The following is a 17,469-nucleotide window of genomic DNA, read 5'->3' as shown; positions in this document are numbered from 1 at the left end:
AGCTTCCTGGTTTGTAGCTATCTGTCCCAGCCCCACCTGTCCAGTAATGTCATTAAGGCCGGGACGTTTTCCTGACCCTTGTCACCTGACTAGGAAAAACTCAATGGCCCTTGTCATTATGTTCAGGGATTTAGGTTTGTATTCCTGTGTACTGTCTGGTGTCTGGGCTGGTTGTGTACTGTCTGGTGTCTGGCTAGGTACTGTCTGGTGTCTGGGTTGGTTGTGTACTGTCTGGTGTCTGGGCTGGCTGTGTACTGTCTGGTGTCTGGGCTGGCTAGGTACTGTCTGGTGTCTGGGCTGGTTGTGTACTGTCTGGTGTCTGGTGTCTGAGCTGGCTGCGTACTGTCTGGTGTCTGGGCTGGCTGGGTACTGTCTGGTATCTGGCTGGCTGGGTACTGGCTGGTGTTTGGCTAACGTCGGTGTCGTGTGTACTGTCTGGTGTCTGGTGCTGGCTGGGTATGTCTGGTGTCTGGGCTGGCTGTGTACTGTCTGGTGTCTGGGCTGGCTGTGTAACTGTCTGGTGTCTGGGCTGGCTGGGTACTGTCTGGTGTCTGGCTGGCTGTGTACTGTCTGGTGTCTGGGCTGGCTGGTACTTGTCTGGTGTCTGGGCTGGCTGTGTACTGTCTGGTGTCTGGGCTGGCTGTGTACTGTCTGGTGTCTGGGCCTGGGTACTGTCTGGTGTTCTGGGCTGGCTGTGTACTGTCTTGGTGTCTGGCTGGCTGGGTACTGTCTGCGTGTCTGGGCTGGCTGGACTGTCTGGTCTGGGCTGGCTGTTGTACTGTCTGGTGTCTGGGCTGGCTGTGTACGTCTGGTTCTGGCTGGCTGGACTGTCTGGTGTCTGGGTGGCTGTGTACTGTCTGGTGCTGGCTGGGTACTGTCTGGTGTCTGGGCTGCTGGTTACTGTCTGGCTGTCTGGGCTGGCTGTTACTGTCTGGTGTCTGTGGGCTGGCTGCTGGTACTGTCTGGTGTCTGGGCTGGCGGGTACTGTCTGGTGTCTGGGCTGGCTGGGTACTGTCTGGTGTCTGGCGTGGCTGGTACTGTTCTGGGCTGGCTGTGTACTGTCTGGTGTCTGGGCTGGCTGTGTACTGTCTGGGCTGGCTGGTACTGTCTGGTGTCTGGGCTGGCTGGTACTGTCTGGGTCTGGGCTGGCTGGTACTGTCTGGTGTCTGGGCTGGGCTGTGTACTGCTCTGGGCTGGCTGTATCTACTGTCTGGTGGCTGGCTGACTGGTACTGTCTTGGTGTCTGGCTGTTCTACTGCTGGTGTCTGGGCTGGCTGCGGTTACTGTCTGGTGTCTGGGCTGGCTGGGTACTGTCTGGTGTCTGAGCTGGCTGGGTACTGTCTGGTATCTGGGCTGGCTGGGTACTGTCTGGTGTCTGGGCTGGCTGGGTACTAATTGAATGCTGCCTTCTCCTGTTGTCCTCCCATCTCTCTGTTTTTTTGCTTCACTCCGCCCCACTTCTTCCATGTTTTCTTCCCCCTATATCTCTTTCTCCATCTTCCCTTCTATCTCCCTTCCTCTTCTCTACTTTGTATCCCTATCTCTCTCTCTCCCACCCTACCTATCCCGCCCACTCTCTCTCTCCCCCAGGTTTGACCCCTGCTCTGGCTTGCGCTCCTAGCAGGGAGGTGGCTGACTGTCTGGCTCTCATTCTGGCTACCATGATACCTTTCTGCTCCCCTTGCAGCTCCGGTGCGCCCTCCCCAGGTTCCCTCCTGAGAGCCCTACCCAGGGAGGGGAAAAGCTCCCATGGCCCTCGCAGCCCCAAGGCCCCCTCGGTCCCCTCTGATGAGGGCAGTGCCAGTCAGGGCGCCACTGAAAACGACTCGGACTCAGAAACCTTTTGACCCCTATGACCCTGACTCTTATCAGACTACCTGGATGCCTGAAGATCAGCACTCTCCCACCACCCGACCAACCTGATTCCTTGCTTGTGTCCCAGAGCAGAACCTCTCAGTGGGGCTTGTACAGGACTTTGTTCCCCCTAAAGGCTGGAGGGATGGAGCTTGACCCATAACCTAACTGTGATTCTGTCTGCTGGTGCTTCCTCTCCAGATCACTCTTGGTACTGCGTCTCAGCTTGGCGATCTATGACAGGCTGACACCTTTTTTTATTAAATACCTTTTTTTATTAAAGCAATTTTTTTATTTTTTATGAAAAGAGACCCAAGAATGAAGAAAAGTAGAATTGTAACCTTTTCTATTTTGGTTGGTTGATGTACCAAATATTGACTTAACATAAGTATTTATGTTAATGTTTGTGTCTGGGTAGCCTAGGTATTCATTGAAAGGTACACCCTGCTCTGTCTATCTGCCCAGTGATGTATAGCACAAACCAACTGAAGCACAATTCCAGAATTCACTTATAAGCTTATTATAGAGAAACAGGGTAGAATGCTTTCCTCTAGTTACAGTGTTTATATAGTCAGAGTATGGCCTTTATGCAAAGAAGTGGCACAATTTTCAACCTCTTGTGTTCCCACACCAATAGAAATATGACATTGGGCACTGAGTTGTTCCTGATCCTGTCACGTGGTCAGTTAGGAAACTTCTGTCCCTCGTGTTACAGGTCCATAGCGTTTCAGTAAATTACATGCCCAGATACAGTATGTCAGATCAGGTCTCCAGTGAAGAGGTTGACACCTGTACGGTATTTATTCACGTTTATATTATGGTACAAAGGACAGCAGGACCTTGATCACTCTTCACTTCCTCTACCCCTCCCTCCATCCTCCTTTACCGCTCTGTCTGTTGGCTACCTACCTGCAATGTGCCAGTCTCTTAAACTTGTCCAGTGCCTTGTTACACCTTTTATATACTTAAATTTAAATTCTCCCAAAAAAGTATATCCCCTAACGCAGGGTTCTTCAACCCTGTTCCTGGAGAGCTTCCTGAAAACCTACAGGAGGGAAGTTCTCCAGGAACAGGGTTGGCGTGAAAACCTACAGGAGGGAAGCTCTCCAGGAACAGGATTGGAGTGAAAACCTACAGGAGGGGAGCTCTCCAGGAACAGGGTTGGACAGCCCTGCTCTAATGAGTATCCTGTCACTTCTAACCCTGAAAAAGAAACTCCCCAGCTATGGTCAGGCATGCCTGTGTGCATATATATATGCCTGCTACAAGATGTCTGACAAAAGGAAGTTGGTTTCTGCTTTTGTACATACGGTGTCATTGTAATAACTCTCTACCCCAGAGCACACATAGAAAGCACAATGCCTCCATTTCTAAATGCTTGTCGTTGGAACTAAGATAAATGGGGAGTTTGGGTTCTGTCCCAAATGGCAAGCTATTCCCTGCATAGTGCACTACTTTTGACCAGAACCCTATGGGCCCTGCTCAAAAGTCATGCACTATAGGGGAATAGGGTGGCATTTGAAATGCAGGTGGCCTGTCTGTATTATGTCAGTCGTGACAATCGTATCACTGTGTTTGATTGATTTTCATACCAGTTCCTGATTCAGTATGAAATGCTGAAGGTTGTTTGTCAGCTTCCCTTTGTTTTATATGAATTGTACAATTATATAAAACTCTGTCTTAATTTAGTTCTGTGTGTGATTTGCGTGCTTTCCTATTTGATATCAAGTAAACTAAATATAGCTAATGTTTTTGGCCATCTGAAGCTTACCTGAGAGAATGGATCCTCTAGTTCAGTCTTGGAAACCTCAAAAGCCTAGATTATATTTAAGTGGGTAAGGAGTCAATATACCGGTCAAATAATTTACACTACATGTAGTGATGAACAATGACTTTCTACCATCATATCTTTGTAGACTTACCAGACGGGAGGCCAACAAAAACATCTGACACTAAGGTTTAAAACCTTGTGAAATCAGTTAATAATCTTTAATTACATCATCTCTGTACATTTACATCAATTAATTTGTTCAAACTAGGACCAAGTAAGATTATTTGTGCTATCTCAGTGATCTTGTGAAACGGTTGGAAATCTTGGCCCTTCAAAATAATCTCTTCCCTCTGGGAAATATGTCATTAGGGACAAGAGTTTTTCTTTCCAGGTCAGGGAAAAACTCTGTCTTCAGTCATGCCAAAGAACAGTCACTGGTCTAGTTTATGATAAAACAGTTTACCCAGCTCTAGGTCTACCTGTGGAAGATTCTATGATGATTATTATGGAATGATTGAGTCGTACAAACTGGCCATTCTTTGCATTTCATCAACAACAAAAAAGGCATTAATCTTCCTCGATTATTTTCTTTCATCCATCAATCCAGTGTGCTATTATGGTTCCCTATTGGGATAAGGCTTTTTCTGCATTGCGGTCTCCTCTCCGCCTTGGTGACTGATGCCCATGTTGTGTTCTGTAGCTAGCAGCTCCCTGGTAGCCTGAGTCCCAGATCCATTTATGCTGTAAAAATGACAGGAATTGGCTGGACAACACAAACAGGTCTGGGACTCAGGCTAGCTCCCTGGTGTAACAGTTCAGCAGTTGACACCCAGCCCTGTCCAGTGGTCAGGTACCATGAGGAAGTATTTGTCCATAGCCTCACAGAAACGGGCTCGGTACAGCTCTGGCGAGACCACCGTGGGCATCTTACCTGTGTGCGAGACACAAAACGTTTATAATACATTTTATTTGTATAGCGTTTTTCATTTACATAAGAAATCAAAAAGGTCTTTATACAATTAACTAATTACTAGAGATCAAAGCTAAACGTGAAAGGGCACAATCTTAAAATAGACGTCAAGGACTAATGTAGGGGGAAGGAGCTGTTGTGTCAGATAAATGACCTTGCCCTCCCAGGATCCCTGTGGATTTCACCACCATCTCCAGCTTCTTATCCCATGTGAACGTCCGTATGTAATCTGAAACAATGGGAGGAATGTTTGTTTTACAAATATAGCAAAGTACAATGTCACTCAAAGCCTTTTTTGAAGCAGCATGCATGGAGAAATGAAGAATGATTTTCTATAAACACCAGTAAACAGTTTATGTATAACAATGAACAACGTTATAGCCAATGAGAATACATTTGAAAAAGATAAAGCTTTTCCCTCACCTATGATTCCCACCACCAGCTCGTCTGTGGCGTCGTCTCGTCCAACCAGCAGAGAGTAGTCTATGATCAGGTGACTAGACAGGAAGTAGGCATCACTGTGGATAGCAGCCCTGAGGATGGCCTTGCAGTGGGCTCTTATGTACATAGGATTGTCATGGACCAGCTTCAGTAGGTTCTCATCCAGCAGAACCACCTAATATAGAATCTTGCCATTTAGCTCATGCTTTTATCCAAAGGTCATTATTGCAAAAGAGAATGTGTTCTCAATGAACAAATCATGTCCAATCAAACAAGTTGTAGAAACACCTCAAAGATGATCAATGGAAACAGGATGCACCTGAGCTACATTTCAAGTCTCATCGCAAAGGGTATTTGTTTTAAAAAATGTATTCATTTTCAAAAACATTTTTTTGCTTTGTCATTATGGGGTATTGCGTGTAGATTGATGAGGAAAACAATGTATTTAATAAATATTAGAATAAGGCTGTAACGTAACAAAATGTGGAAAAAGGTCTGAATACTTTCTTAATGCACTGTATCTGGTTAAAACAACACATACATAAAACAAAGCAACTTACATTACAGTGATTGCATACATTTATTTTGTATGTGGCCTTAGTGGGAATCGAACCCATGGCCCAGCCCTGCTAGACTAGCACCATGCTTACCTCACAGCTCTCCTTCCCAGACTCGGTCTTGACGTTGCGGTTCCTCAGAGAACCCTTGAGATCGAACACCTGGGCCATCTTCCTGCCATAGAACAGGTTCTCCATGACAAGAAGGTCCAGTTTCTTCTCAGAGTTGTTCTGGGAGTTCTTGTAGCCGATCCGGTACACACCCAGGATCTTAGCCAGGGCAGTGGGCCGCTGTGGGACAGACTGGGTTTAGGATAGGACTGTGTTGCAATAACCATCCATCCATCACAACGACAAGAACACAGCTCATTGACATTTTTATTTTATCTGCGAGACACCATTGAGACCAGCTTTTCTTTTTCAAGGGAGCCCTGCATATACAATGTCATAGAACTAAGAAATCTAACAATATAAAACAAGTACAATATGTTTAATAAAATTTGATTTCCTCAAATTAAATGAATTATCTTTATAAATGTATTACTTAAAAAGCAAGGCCATACACAGCAAACATAGGTCCAACTCCAAATATACATTACATGACCAAAAGTATGTGGACACCTGCTTGTCGAACATCTCATTCCAAAATCATGGGCATTAATATGGAGTTGGTCCCCCTTTGCTGCTACAACATCCTCCACTCTTCTGGGAAGGCTTTCCACTAGATGTTGGAACATTGCTGTGGGGACTTACTTCCATTCAGCCATAAGACCATTAGTGAGGTCAGCACTGATGTTTGGCATTTAGGCCTGGCTCGCAGTCTGCGTTCCAATTCATCCCAAAGGTGTTCGATGGGGTTGAGGTCAGGGCTCTGTGCAGGCCAGTCAAGTTCTTCCACACCAACCTCGAAAAATCCTTTCTGTATGGACCTCGCTTTGTGCACGGGGGCATTGTCAGGCTGAAAACAGGAAAGGGCCTTCCGCAAACTGTTGCCACAAAGTTGGAAGCACAGAATCATCTAGAATGTCATTGTATGCTGTAGCATTAAGATTTCCCTTCACTGGAACTAAGGGGCCCGAACCATGAAAAACAGCCCCACACCATTATTCCTCCTCCATCAAACTTTACAGTTGGCGCTATGCATTGGGGCAGGTAGAGTTCTCCTGGCATCCGCCAAACCCAGATTCATTCGTCGGACTGCCAGATGGTCAAGCGTGGTTCATCACTCCAGAGAACGCGTTTCCACTGCTCCAATGCCAGCAAGCTTTTCACCACTCCAGCCGACGCTTGGCAATCTTTGACTTGTGCACGGCTGCTCGGCCATGGAAACCAATTTCATGAAGCTCCCGACGAACTGCTCTTGTACTGACGTTGCTTCCAGAGGCAGTTTGGAACACGGTAGGGAGTGTTGCAACCAAGGACAGACGATTTTTATGCGCTACGTGCTTCAGCACTCAGCAGTCCCGTTCTGTGAGCTTGTGTTGCCTAACACTTCGTGGCTGAGACGTTGTTGTTCCTAGAAGTTTCCACTTCACAATAACAGCACTTACAGTTGACGGGGGCAGTTCTAGTGGGGCAGTTCTAGCAGGGCAGAAATTTGACAAACTGACTTGTTGGAAAGGTGGCATCCTATGACGGTGCCACATTGAAAGTCACTGGGCTCTTCAGTAAGGACATTCTACTGCCAATGTTTGTCTATGGAGATTGGAAGGCTGTGTGCTCGATTTTATACACCTGTCAGCAACGGGTGTGGCTGAAATAGCCGAATCCACTAAATTAAAGGGGTGTCCACATACTTTTGTATATAGTGTATCTATTTAAGTTCATTTAACTATATTTGTGCTAGACCTGAAGCCAGATGGGTAGCGTAGTTAGCTGGGGGTACTGTAGTTAGCATAGTTTACCTTCTGCTGCACGGCTCCAGTGATGTAGGTGAAGTAGTGAGGGGCAAAGTCCAGGAAGGACTGAACCTCTAGTCTGGGCATCTGCTTCAGGATGAATCGGTCATCTGAGGGAGGGAGGGTAAAGATACACAGTGAGGTACAACAGACATTTAAAAGGCGTCTTTTGACCTCAAATGGGACTTCCTGGTAAATAGAAGTTAAAAATAAAACAATATGGCTCTGGTGTTGCCGGTCACCTTCGGTGGCATAGAAGACGGCCCCAGACTTGCCACCGCGGGCCTGCCAGTTGACACAGTGGGACAGCGAGCGAACAAAGTCATCCTCCGTACTCTCCATTATCTCCGCTCTCATCTTGTGGAACTCCTCAATAGTAGATCCTACAGTAGAACTTAGCGTGGGCATCAGAGAACTCTGCAGGAGAGAGATGGGGGGGGGGGGGGGGGGGGGGGGGGAGACAGAATGAGATGGGTTACTGACTAGGCCTTATGCTTATTATTGAGAGGAAGTTTGCAGGCTAAGTGGTGATGCCATTCCAAAGGGAAATCCAATGAGAAATGCATTTACTCACGTAATTCAATATGAGGGTTTCCTGTTGACTTCTTATGGTTGTCTCCTATGTCTGCATCTTCTGTTCAGAGCAAAAGAAAAACAACCTAGGAACTCCAGAAACATTACATACTACATCAGAACAGAGCTAAACTGATTTTCTAGCACCCCCCCCTCATGTTGCCCCTTGACCTTGTCCACTACTCACTAAGAGGGTCAGAGTCCATGCTGCTGCGGCCCAGACCCATCTGGGAGGAGGCTGTCTCGTTGGGCTTGGCTGGGCTGTTCTTGACCCGGCTCTCTCCAGAGCTGCACACAGACAAGATAGGATTATACATCAGGTAACACACACACAGTTGACATCTGCAGAAGCAGTGTGGTGTACCTGGTGGACAGGGTGGTGTCCTCGCCTCCTGTCTTCAATGTTGTCTTCCACAGTTCATCCAGAGCACTCTTATACTCCTTACAGCTAGAGGTTGGGCAGAGGTCAATCAAATATCATTAGAACAACATAACTATATCATTAAAACAAAAAACACTTTTGAACAGAAAAGTCGGGCATGTGAAGAGACTGGAGAAGAGTTGGACAGGAGCTGTTACCTGAGAGCAAATGAGATGATGGAGCTGGGTTCTCTCTCACACACGGCGATGGGCACTCTCTCATGCTCATACATCAGGTAATGCTTGTCTGGTTCACTGACGAACAACGGACACAACGACGTCACAAAACATACAATAGTAAACAGTACAACACACTCTTTATTGATCCATTATATTAGGATATTTTTGATTTGGGCTTTCACAGTGCCCAGTCCCGACACACAACAACACGGCAGCACAGGGTCCTGGAGCAGGTTAGCGGTTAAGTGCCTTGCTCAAGGGCACACCGGCAGTATGTGGCACCTAAGATATTGTATGTGGCACCTAGTCGACACTAGGATTCAAGCTAAACATTACAACAAAGTAAGAAAATGAACAGGGCTCAATATAGTATGGGCATTTATATCAAATGCTATCTTATTTGTCTGATCATTCAACAATTTATACTACAGGCCAAAAGCCTATTCAGAGATAAAGTCATAATGTACACACAATGGGAATGGGATGGAGTTGTAACTGTTGCCTGGCATCAGGTTGGCTAGAATGGCCTTCATGGTGGACTTCTCTTTCACCTGGCTGTCATTGGAGCCCAACAGGTGTCCATCAAACACATCTAGGAGACAACGAGAATGAATTTAAGGACAGGAGTGGTCTGTATTTAGATACGCACTGTAGATCTAGAGAAAGAATAGGAAGCTAATGTGGGGGGTTGTGTGTGTGTTCACCCTCTGGGATGCTGACGGAATCCTGGTCAGGGAAGCAGGGTCCAGACGAGAGGGGTTCTGAGCCTGGTTCCCCTGGTGACGGTAACGCTAGCAATGACGAGCCCCAGCTTGAGGGCATGGCAGTGAGGTGACGATCCTCTGTTCATCAAATAACAGACACGCCCATCAACTACAGTCCACCAATGAGAGAAGTAGATAGCATTCTGACTGAAAGCTGAACCAATCCCCTTACCTTTGTCAACATTTTGTACTAAAGGGGAGGGGTTGCGTGGAGAGGACTCCAGAGCACTTGGCTGTCAAACAAAAGAAACAACATTCCTTACTTTCTGATACACTATGTGCTTATCATATACTAAGCACTTCCAATCATCTGAATTCTATCAGGAATCTGTTGCACTGACCTTGCTGTCGTCTGTCTGTCGGTGTCTCCCAGGGCTGGCTGGGACAGACAGACGCTTCCTGCTCTTCTCCTGCTGGAACAGGTCCTGCAGCCTGAAGGTTACATGGTACAACAAATCCATTCTTAGAAAGATCTCCCACTGACATCAATCATTTCTCTTTTCTTCTCTCTCGGCACTGTTGGGAAAGGTCCATCAGTAAGCGTTTCACTGTTAGTCTACTTGGAAAACACCTGTTGTTTTCCAAGTAAAAGCAAGAAGTTTACCCTTCAATCTGTGCTGTGATTTGTTGAGTCAAATCAAATGACATTACAAAAAAGACATTAAATTGCATGAGCCACATCAGTTAGCATCATTTGAATGAACATTCTACATTACCATGACAATCCAGCATCAGTTGATAGAACATTTCAAAATACCATGGACATTTTTGCATCCCAATACCAGGCAGACATTGCGAGTGTACCAGTCAATAGGCAGGGTTAGAGCGTCCAAGCCCGTTCTATTCATTCTTATTTCTATGGTTCTCACCTGCTGTTCCAGGACTGCAGTGTTTCACACAGGCTCTGTTTCTTCACTACCACTGATTCCAGTACAGTCTGGAGCTGCTGGGGGGAGTCACTACCACAGGCCTGGAGACGGGCCTGCAGCTTCTCTATCCAGCTATGCAGATCTGCCTCCTCCATCTGAACACGCACACAAAACAAAACGGATGGAAAACATGCGTTTGATACCGTTCCATTCCAGCCATTCCAATGAGCCCGTCCTCCGACGTAAAGCGACACCAGCCTCCACTGCGCTATACATACTATACACAGTGGTCCCGCGCTTTGGAGGAAGAACCTACATCTTTCTGTGCAAACAGGTCCTCCATCTTCTGCTCACGTGTCTTGCTGAAGGTGTCCGTCTTCAGGGAGGTGAGGCGGTCATCTATGGCCAGGTACACCTGAGTCACCCTGACAAGAGGGACGAGAGGGACAGAATGGAAAAGGACTGGTTAGGAATAGATTATTGAGACTCCTAGCCTGGTCCCAGATCTGTTTGTGCGATCTTGCCAACTACTATGGTTATTGTCAGAGGACAATAACCATAGGAGTCGACTATGCAGAACAAACAAACAGATCCAGGATCAGGCAAGTTAAGGCCATGGTAGACAGACAACAGGTAGACCAGTTACTTCTGTGAGAAGTCCTTGAGGTCCTGCTGGATCCGGCCCTTGGAGGGCCCCTGGTTCCTGATGAAGATCTTAGGAGGAGGGAGGCAGACCTCTAGCAGTCTCACTGAGATGTAGCTGGTGGTTAGACAATTACAATGGCATGATGGGCATATACATTTTACAACACTAACAATAACTATAGTGATCTTTATGTTCTGGTATTTAGAGGTCATTTGAAGATGTAGTAAGAATGCTAAATGATGTATGGCTGGATAGAAGTCAAAGCCCTGGCCTGTGTTTCCCACCTGAATGAGGCCACCATCTGGTTGTAGGAGAAGTACTGATGGTAGTCATGGTGGATGGAGTGGCCACAGGGCTCAGCATTAGCCCTCCTGGTATACTGGTGACCATAGAACCTCAGCTCCAGGTACTTAGCAAAGGACATGGACCACGAGTCATTAGACAGGGGTACCACAGGAGTCACCTACAGAGAGAGTAGAAGTGAGTAGAGTAGGAGAATATAGTAGAAGAGTGTAATGTAGAGTAGGAGAGTAGAAGAGAGAGTAGCAGTAGAGTAGGAGTAGAATAGAGTATAAGAGAGTAGAGTAGCATAGAAAATAGTAGAGTAGAAGAGTAAAGTATAGTAGGAGAGTAGAGTAGAGAGTAGAAGAGAGTACAGTAACGTATAATATAGAGTAGCGTAGAAGAGAGTAGAGTAAAATAAAGTATAGAGTAGAGTAAATTATAGTATAGTAAAAGAGAGTAAAGTAGGATAGTAGTAGGAGAGAGTAGAGTAAAGGAGTAGAAGAGAATAAATTATAGTTTTGAAGAGTAAAGAGTAGGAGAGTAGAGTAGAAGAGAGTACAGTATAGAGTAGAAGAGAGTAGAGTATAGTACAGTAGGAGGGTACAGTAGGAGAGTAGAGTAGAATAGGATAGTAAAGTATAGAGTAGAATAGGATAGTAAAGTATAGAGTAGAATAGGATAGTAAAGTATAGAGTAGAAGAGTATATTATAGTAGGGGAGTATAGTACAGTAGAATAGGAGAGTCGAAGAGTAGAGTAAAGTATAGAGTAGAAGAGAGTAGAGTATAGTACAGTAGGAGAGTACAGTAGGAGAGTACAGTAGAATAGGAGAATAAAGTATAGAGTAGAAGAGTATATTATAGTAGGGGAGCATAGTACAGTAGAATAGGAGAGTCGAAGAGTAGAGTAAAGTATAGAGTAGAAGAGTACATTAAAGTAGGGGAGTATAGTACAGTAGGAGAGTAGAGTAGTAAATTATAGTAAGGGAGTATAGTACAGTAGGAGAGTAGAATAGGAGAGTAGATTAAAATAGAGTATAGTAGAGAAGAGAGTAGAGTAAAATATAGAGTATAGTAAATGATAGTAGAGTAAAGTAGGAGGGTACAATAGAGTAGGAGTGAGTAGAGTAAAGTAAAGAGTAGAAGAGAGTAAAGTATAGTAGACGAGTAGGATTAGAGTAGAAGAGAGTGATGTATAGTAGAGTAGGAGAGTAGGATTAGAGTAGAAGAGTATAGTAGAAGAGAGTGATGTATAGTAGAGTAGGAGAGTAGGATTATAGTAGAAGAGAGTGATGTATAGTAGGAGAGTAGGATTATAGTAGAAGAGTATAGTAGAAGAGTATAGTAGAGTAGGAGAGTAGGATTATAGTAGAATAGTATAGTAGAAGAGAATGATGTAGAGTAGGAGAGTAGGAGCAGAGTAGAAGAGAGTGATGTATAGTAGAGTAGGAGAGTAGGAGCAGAGTAGAAGAGAGTGATGTATAGTAGGAGAGTAGGAGCAGAGTAGAAGAGAGTGATGTATAGTAGAGCAGGATTAGAGTAGAAGAGTATAGTAGAAGAGAGTGATGTATAGTAGAGTAGAAGCAGAGTAGAAGAGAGTGATGTATAGTAGAGTAGGAGAGCAGGATTATAGTAGAAGAGAGTGATGTATAGTAGGAGAGTAGGATTATAGTAGAAGAGTATAGTAGAAGAGTACAGTAGAAGAGAGTGATGTATAGTAGAGTAGGAGAGTAGGATTATAGTAGAAGAGTATAGTAGAAGAGAGTGATATATAGTAGAGTAGGAGAGTAGGATTATAGTAGAAGAGTACAGTAGAAGAGAGTGATATATAGTAGAGTAGGATTAGAGTAGAAGAGTATAGTAGAAGAGAGTGATATATAGTAGAGTAGGAGAGTAGGATTAGAGTAGAAGAGTACAGTAGAAGAGAGTGATATATAGTAGAGTAGGATTAGAGTAGAAGAGAGTGATATATAGTAGAGTAGGATTAGAGTAGAAGAGTATAGTCGAAGAGAGTGATGTATAGTAGAGTAGGAGAGTAGGATTAGAGTAGAAGATTATAGTAGAAGAGAATGATATATAGTAGAGTAGGATTACAGTAGAAGAGTACAGTAGAAGAGAGTGATATATAGTAGAGTAGGAGAGTAGGATTAGAGTAGAAGAAAGTAGCGTATACGAGTATAGTAGCATAGTAAATAGTAGAAGAGTAGAAGAGAGTAAAGTATAGTAGAAGAGAGTAGGGGTGGAGTAGGTAAGAGTAGAATAGAGTATAGTAAATTAAAGTATAGTAGAAGAGAGAAGAGTAGAAGAGAGTCTGCTTAGCTTCAATCTCTCACAGCTTTAAGTATAATATAGAGTAGAAGAGAAGAAAGTAAATTATAGTAGAAGAGTGTAAAGTATAGTAAGAGAGTAGAATTAGAGTAGGATAGTAGAGTAGGAGGGTATAGTATGGTAGAAGAGAGTAAATTAGAGTACAAGAAAGTATAGCATCATAGATGAGAGTATTAATGAGTAGAATAGAGTATAGTGGAGTACGCATAGAGTATAGTAGAATACAGTATAGTAAATAAACGTATCGTAAAAGAGAGTAGAGTAAAGCAGAGTAGGAGAGAGTATAGTATCGTAGAAGAGAGTAGAGTAAAGTAGGAAAGAGTATAGTATTGTAGAAGAGAGTAAAGTAGAGTCTGCTTAGCTTCAATCTCACAGCTTTGATCCTTGTATTCTACTCTACTCTCTCCTACTCTAGAGTAAAATAAAGTGTAGAGTAGAAAAGTACATTATAGTAGAGTAGAAGAGAGTAGAGTAGGCGAGTAGGAGAGAGTAAATTATAGTATAGTAGTAGAGTAAAATATAGTAGAGTAGAAGAGAGTAAAGTATATTAGAGTAAAGTAGAAGAGAGTATAGTAGAGTAGAATACAAGGATCAAAGCTGTGTGAGAGATTGAAGCTAAGCAGACCTGGACAGCAGCTTTATGCTCTAGCCAAGAACTGGCTGATTAGCAAGCATTTCATTTGTTGAACTAGGGGTGCTAGCTATAGAGCAAATGTGTAGTCCTGGTGTAGTCATGGAATAGATAAGGAAACACTGATTAAAAAGTGACTGTACCTGTTTGCATATGCGGCACCAGGAGTAGTTGAGGATGGTGTGTTGGTATCCAGGCACAGGAGAGTCCAGCTCCTTCAGTACGATCTGAACACAGCCACTGCCATGGACAAACCGCCGCACATGGTGCACCATGGGAGTCTCACAGAACATACTGGGGCATTGATAGGACGGCCTGTAAAACACACACACGAAGAGGTGCTTCATTGAGTTATATTTTATTACATATCAGTGACAACCAAATGGATGTAAAAGGTTTTATTGTAAATTCAATACAACAATTTGTCTGGTTCAGATTTCCCCCCTKACCTGAAACAGTATCTCTCCAGGAATATTCCTAGTGTGAGGTCATTCTTTCCGTAGAACTCCATCGTGACCATCCTGTTGAGAACAAATAAGTACTTGTGAATAGCTGACCTTTCAAAATTCAGTCAGTTGGTCTTTCACAGCTGGTACGCAACACTTCTGTTGCACCTAAGGGGATAAATAAAGAAGTATTGAATTGAAGACCACCAGGGTTGGGTGGGGTTTACCAGGGACTGACGCAGGGGTTGGGGGCGTTGTTGGACTGGGCAGAGGAGCTGCTGAACAGAACACAGAGTCTCTGATGGTTCACTGGGTTCAGGCAGTCCAGCTGAAACACATAAGTAATGGTGGTCAACGACAGCATAAAAACAGCACATAATGCCTTACAATCCAATAAAGCGCTTCTCTTCAGCCCTGACTTCATATCTCTGGAGAGGGAAGTGGTGAGCTCTCATCAGTAGCACATTGATCAGTAAACTCGCTCTGGATAAGAGCGTCTGCTAAATGACTTAAATGTAAATGTAAATGTAAACTACCACTGGTTAAGGGAGATTTTAAGATAGTTATTCCATTACAAACAATCTAACAACCTATCTAACGACACAGATACATCAGTGAGACTGTTGGAGATCTGCGCCATCTACCTCCTATATTGTGATGTGTCCTAACTACCTGGCCATGTCTCACCTTGGAGGCCCAGGTCATGTCGTTCTGTCCCGCTGGCTTCTCCTCCTCACTATCAGCCTTGACGGGGTGCTTGGGCGGCAGAGCCTCCCGGACCGGTGGCTTGGGTAGGGGCTGGGCGAAGGGGTCTGCCTCCTCCTGTCGGAGGCGGCCTCCTTGGGCACGGTAGTCTGCCAGCATCTTGGCCAAGTCCTGGCTGCTGCCCAGATGCTCTGCGATGCGGGCACTGGTAAGGCGGTGGGAGGGTAACACCTGGATGGGGCGAGGGCCTCCGTTGGCCATGCCTCCACCTGATGGGGTGGAGTCTTTGAGGAGTTGTCGCTTACGTCGACCGTCTAGTTCTTTGAAGTCCTTGTTTAGCAGTGGGGAGAGGTACACCTGCACGAGGAACTAGTATGTTACATCTCAAATATAAAAATATCTTATTGATCAGTCGCCCAGCAGTTAAGTGTTATGAGACGGCATATTGCGTATACATGACAACCATGTTTTGTAGACATCTTCACTATGACCAACGATGTAGAGTACAGAGGAATTGATGGTTACATAAACGGATTATCTGATCTTCTATTGTACATTACTGAACAAAAAAAATTTAAAAGGTTGAAAAACATTCAATAAATACAGTCAATGTAAACAAACAGACCTGTTGAGGAAAGTAGTCTCTGCTGGGGCAGCGTAGGCCAGCGGGGGAGAGGAGGAAGGGCTCTCTGAAAGTGATGAAGGGGGAGACACACAGGATGATGTCCTTCAGCTCCTGTTTGAAGCCTGCCGTCAGCGTCCTGAGATGGTCGTCCGTCGAGGCCACCTGCTCGGTGACAGAACAGACAAGGATATTGTTGAACACTCTTGGAGGACAATGGAAGTCAATTTAAAAATGCTTTTTTCTTATTAAAACCAATGTGTTTCTGCATGTAGCCTTAATCCTCACCTGCTCTGTGACAAACAGCCCTGTGTCATCCTGCAGGGGGTCTCTGAACAGCCTGGGAGCCGTCTCCGAACCAGAGCTCTCCTCCTGCGACTCACCCCTCCCCAGAACCCCTGACCCGCTCCCCCCCTCAGTCTCCTCCCCCTGCTCCAGTCCAATCTCATCTGTCAACTCCTCCAGGTCATCAATGAGGTAGGGTGGTGGCGGCGCCAGGGGATTGGACAACGGCGTGGAGGTCATGACCTCTGCTGACTCCATCCCCTCGGCCACCAGGGAGGATGAGGAGGACAGGAGTTGGTTCTTGGTGACTTTGACAACCTCGACATCTTTAGGCGAGGAGGATTCCGATACAGACTTCCCCAGGGAAGGCTTCTCCTCCTCGTCCCCTAGCACAGTCTCTCCTCCCTGGGAGAGGGTGCTCTGGTCGGTCTCATTTTTCTGGCTCTCCTCCTCCTCGACGGTAGTGCTCTCCAGGAGACAGGGGAAGCTGGTCTTGGCAAGGCTGGGAGGCATGGCGAACTCATCCATGAGGAAGGATATCTCTAGCTGGGAGTGGTAGGCCACACACACCATGAGGATGATGATCTCTTTAACCCTGGCCAGCTCGTACTCAGACGCCCCGCGAAGCTTTATGGTACAGCCTAGCTGGGGAGGGCAGCCCTCAAAGAACATCAGAGTCTTCAACTCATCTGTCACAGAAAAGGGAAAGAGGAGAACACATGCAATAGTTGTGCTGTGGCACTCAGGAGAGTCAGAATGAGCATGTAGATACATCTAGTCTAGGCTGGAGGACGTTGTGAATGAGAGCACCTGGTTGCAGTTGGTTTCATGTGTTGGATTATTTAAGTGAAATAAGTGTTATGAACGGCTTCCAATATCTAAGATAAAGAGATTTAAACATGTAGATATGTAAGATGTACACTAAAAGCAGCACGTTGAGGGCAGAGTACTTTCCACTCACTGTTGGCTAGCTGGAAGGAGTGTAGGTAGAACTTTTGGCAGGTTCCCAGTCGAGGCTTGGTGAGCAGCTGGTCCATGGACATGACCAGGTCCCCCTGGGTCATATGACTCACCCTGTCTAAGACTTGCTGCAGAGAAGCAGAGGTGGGAAAGAGACTGAGGGCAGGTACGGCTAATAGACAGTGAACGGATTAAGCAGAAGAACAGGCTAACATGGCAACAGACACCATCATAAAGCGTAGTGAAACACTAGCTGCAGTATCCCA

The 17,469-nt window shown here is 45.3% G+C and overlaps 2 protein-coding genes across 2 annotated transcripts in view; one reads left to right on the top strand and one right to left on the bottom strand.

Annotated features, from left to right (window-relative positions):
- Window positions 1–3,542, top strand: part of LOC111959504 (serine/threonine-protein phosphatase 6 regulatory ankyrin repeat subunit B) — a 70,172-nt gene extending 66,630 nt beyond the window's left edge. Inside the window, 1 exon segment of the mRNA XM_070437639.1 lies at window positions 1,591–3,542. Coding sequence (XP_070293740.1) covers window positions 1,591–1,847 — 257 coding nt within the window. The 3' untranslated portion in view covers window positions 1,848–3,542.
- Window positions 3,543–3,828: 286 nt separating this feature from the next.
- LOC111959250 (1-phosphatidylinositol 3-phosphate 5-kinase-like) overlaps window positions 3,829–17,469 on the bottom strand; it is a 36,213-nt gene continuing 22,572 nt past the window's right edge. Inside the window, 26 exon segments of the mRNA XM_023980729.2 lie at window positions 3,829–4,556; window positions 4,750–4,824; window positions 5,019–5,211; window positions 5,687–5,884; window positions 7,498–7,601; window positions 7,734–7,864; window positions 7,866–7,908; window positions 8,066–8,125; window positions 8,252–8,352; window positions 8,429–8,512; window positions 8,644–8,739; window positions 9,136–9,256; window positions 9,369–9,506; window positions 9,601–9,661; window positions 9,770–9,860; window positions 10,298–10,452; window positions 10,614–10,722; window positions 10,944–11,057; window positions 11,228–11,406; window positions 14,329–14,500; window positions 14,635–14,706; window positions 14,859–14,959; window positions 15,319–15,693; window positions 15,962–16,123; window positions 16,247–16,932; window positions 17,205–17,331. Coding sequence (XP_023836497.1) covers window positions 4,441–4,556; window positions 4,750–4,824; window positions 5,019–5,211; window positions 5,687–5,884; window positions 7,498–7,601; window positions 7,734–7,864; window positions 7,866–7,908; window positions 8,066–8,125; window positions 8,252–8,352; window positions 8,429–8,512; window positions 8,644–8,739; window positions 9,136–9,256; window positions 9,369–9,506; window positions 9,601–9,661; window positions 9,770–9,860; window positions 10,298–10,452; window positions 10,614–10,722; window positions 10,944–11,057; window positions 11,228–11,406; window positions 14,329–14,500; window positions 14,635–14,706; window positions 14,859–14,959; window positions 15,319–15,693; window positions 15,962–16,123; window positions 16,247–16,932; window positions 17,205–17,331 — 3,864 coding nt within the window. The 3' untranslated portion in view covers window positions 3,829–4,440.

Source organism: Salvelinus sp. IW2-2015, linkage group LG36 (assembly GCF_002910315.2).
Source record: "Salvelinus sp. IW2-2015 linkage group LG36, ASM291031v2, whole genome shotgun sequence".
Classification (NCBI taxonomy): Eukaryota; Metazoa; Chordata; class Actinopteri; order Salmoniformes; family Salmonidae; genus Salvelinus; species Salvelinus sp. IW2-2015.
This window is presented reverse-complemented; position numbering and strand designations above follow the sequence as displayed.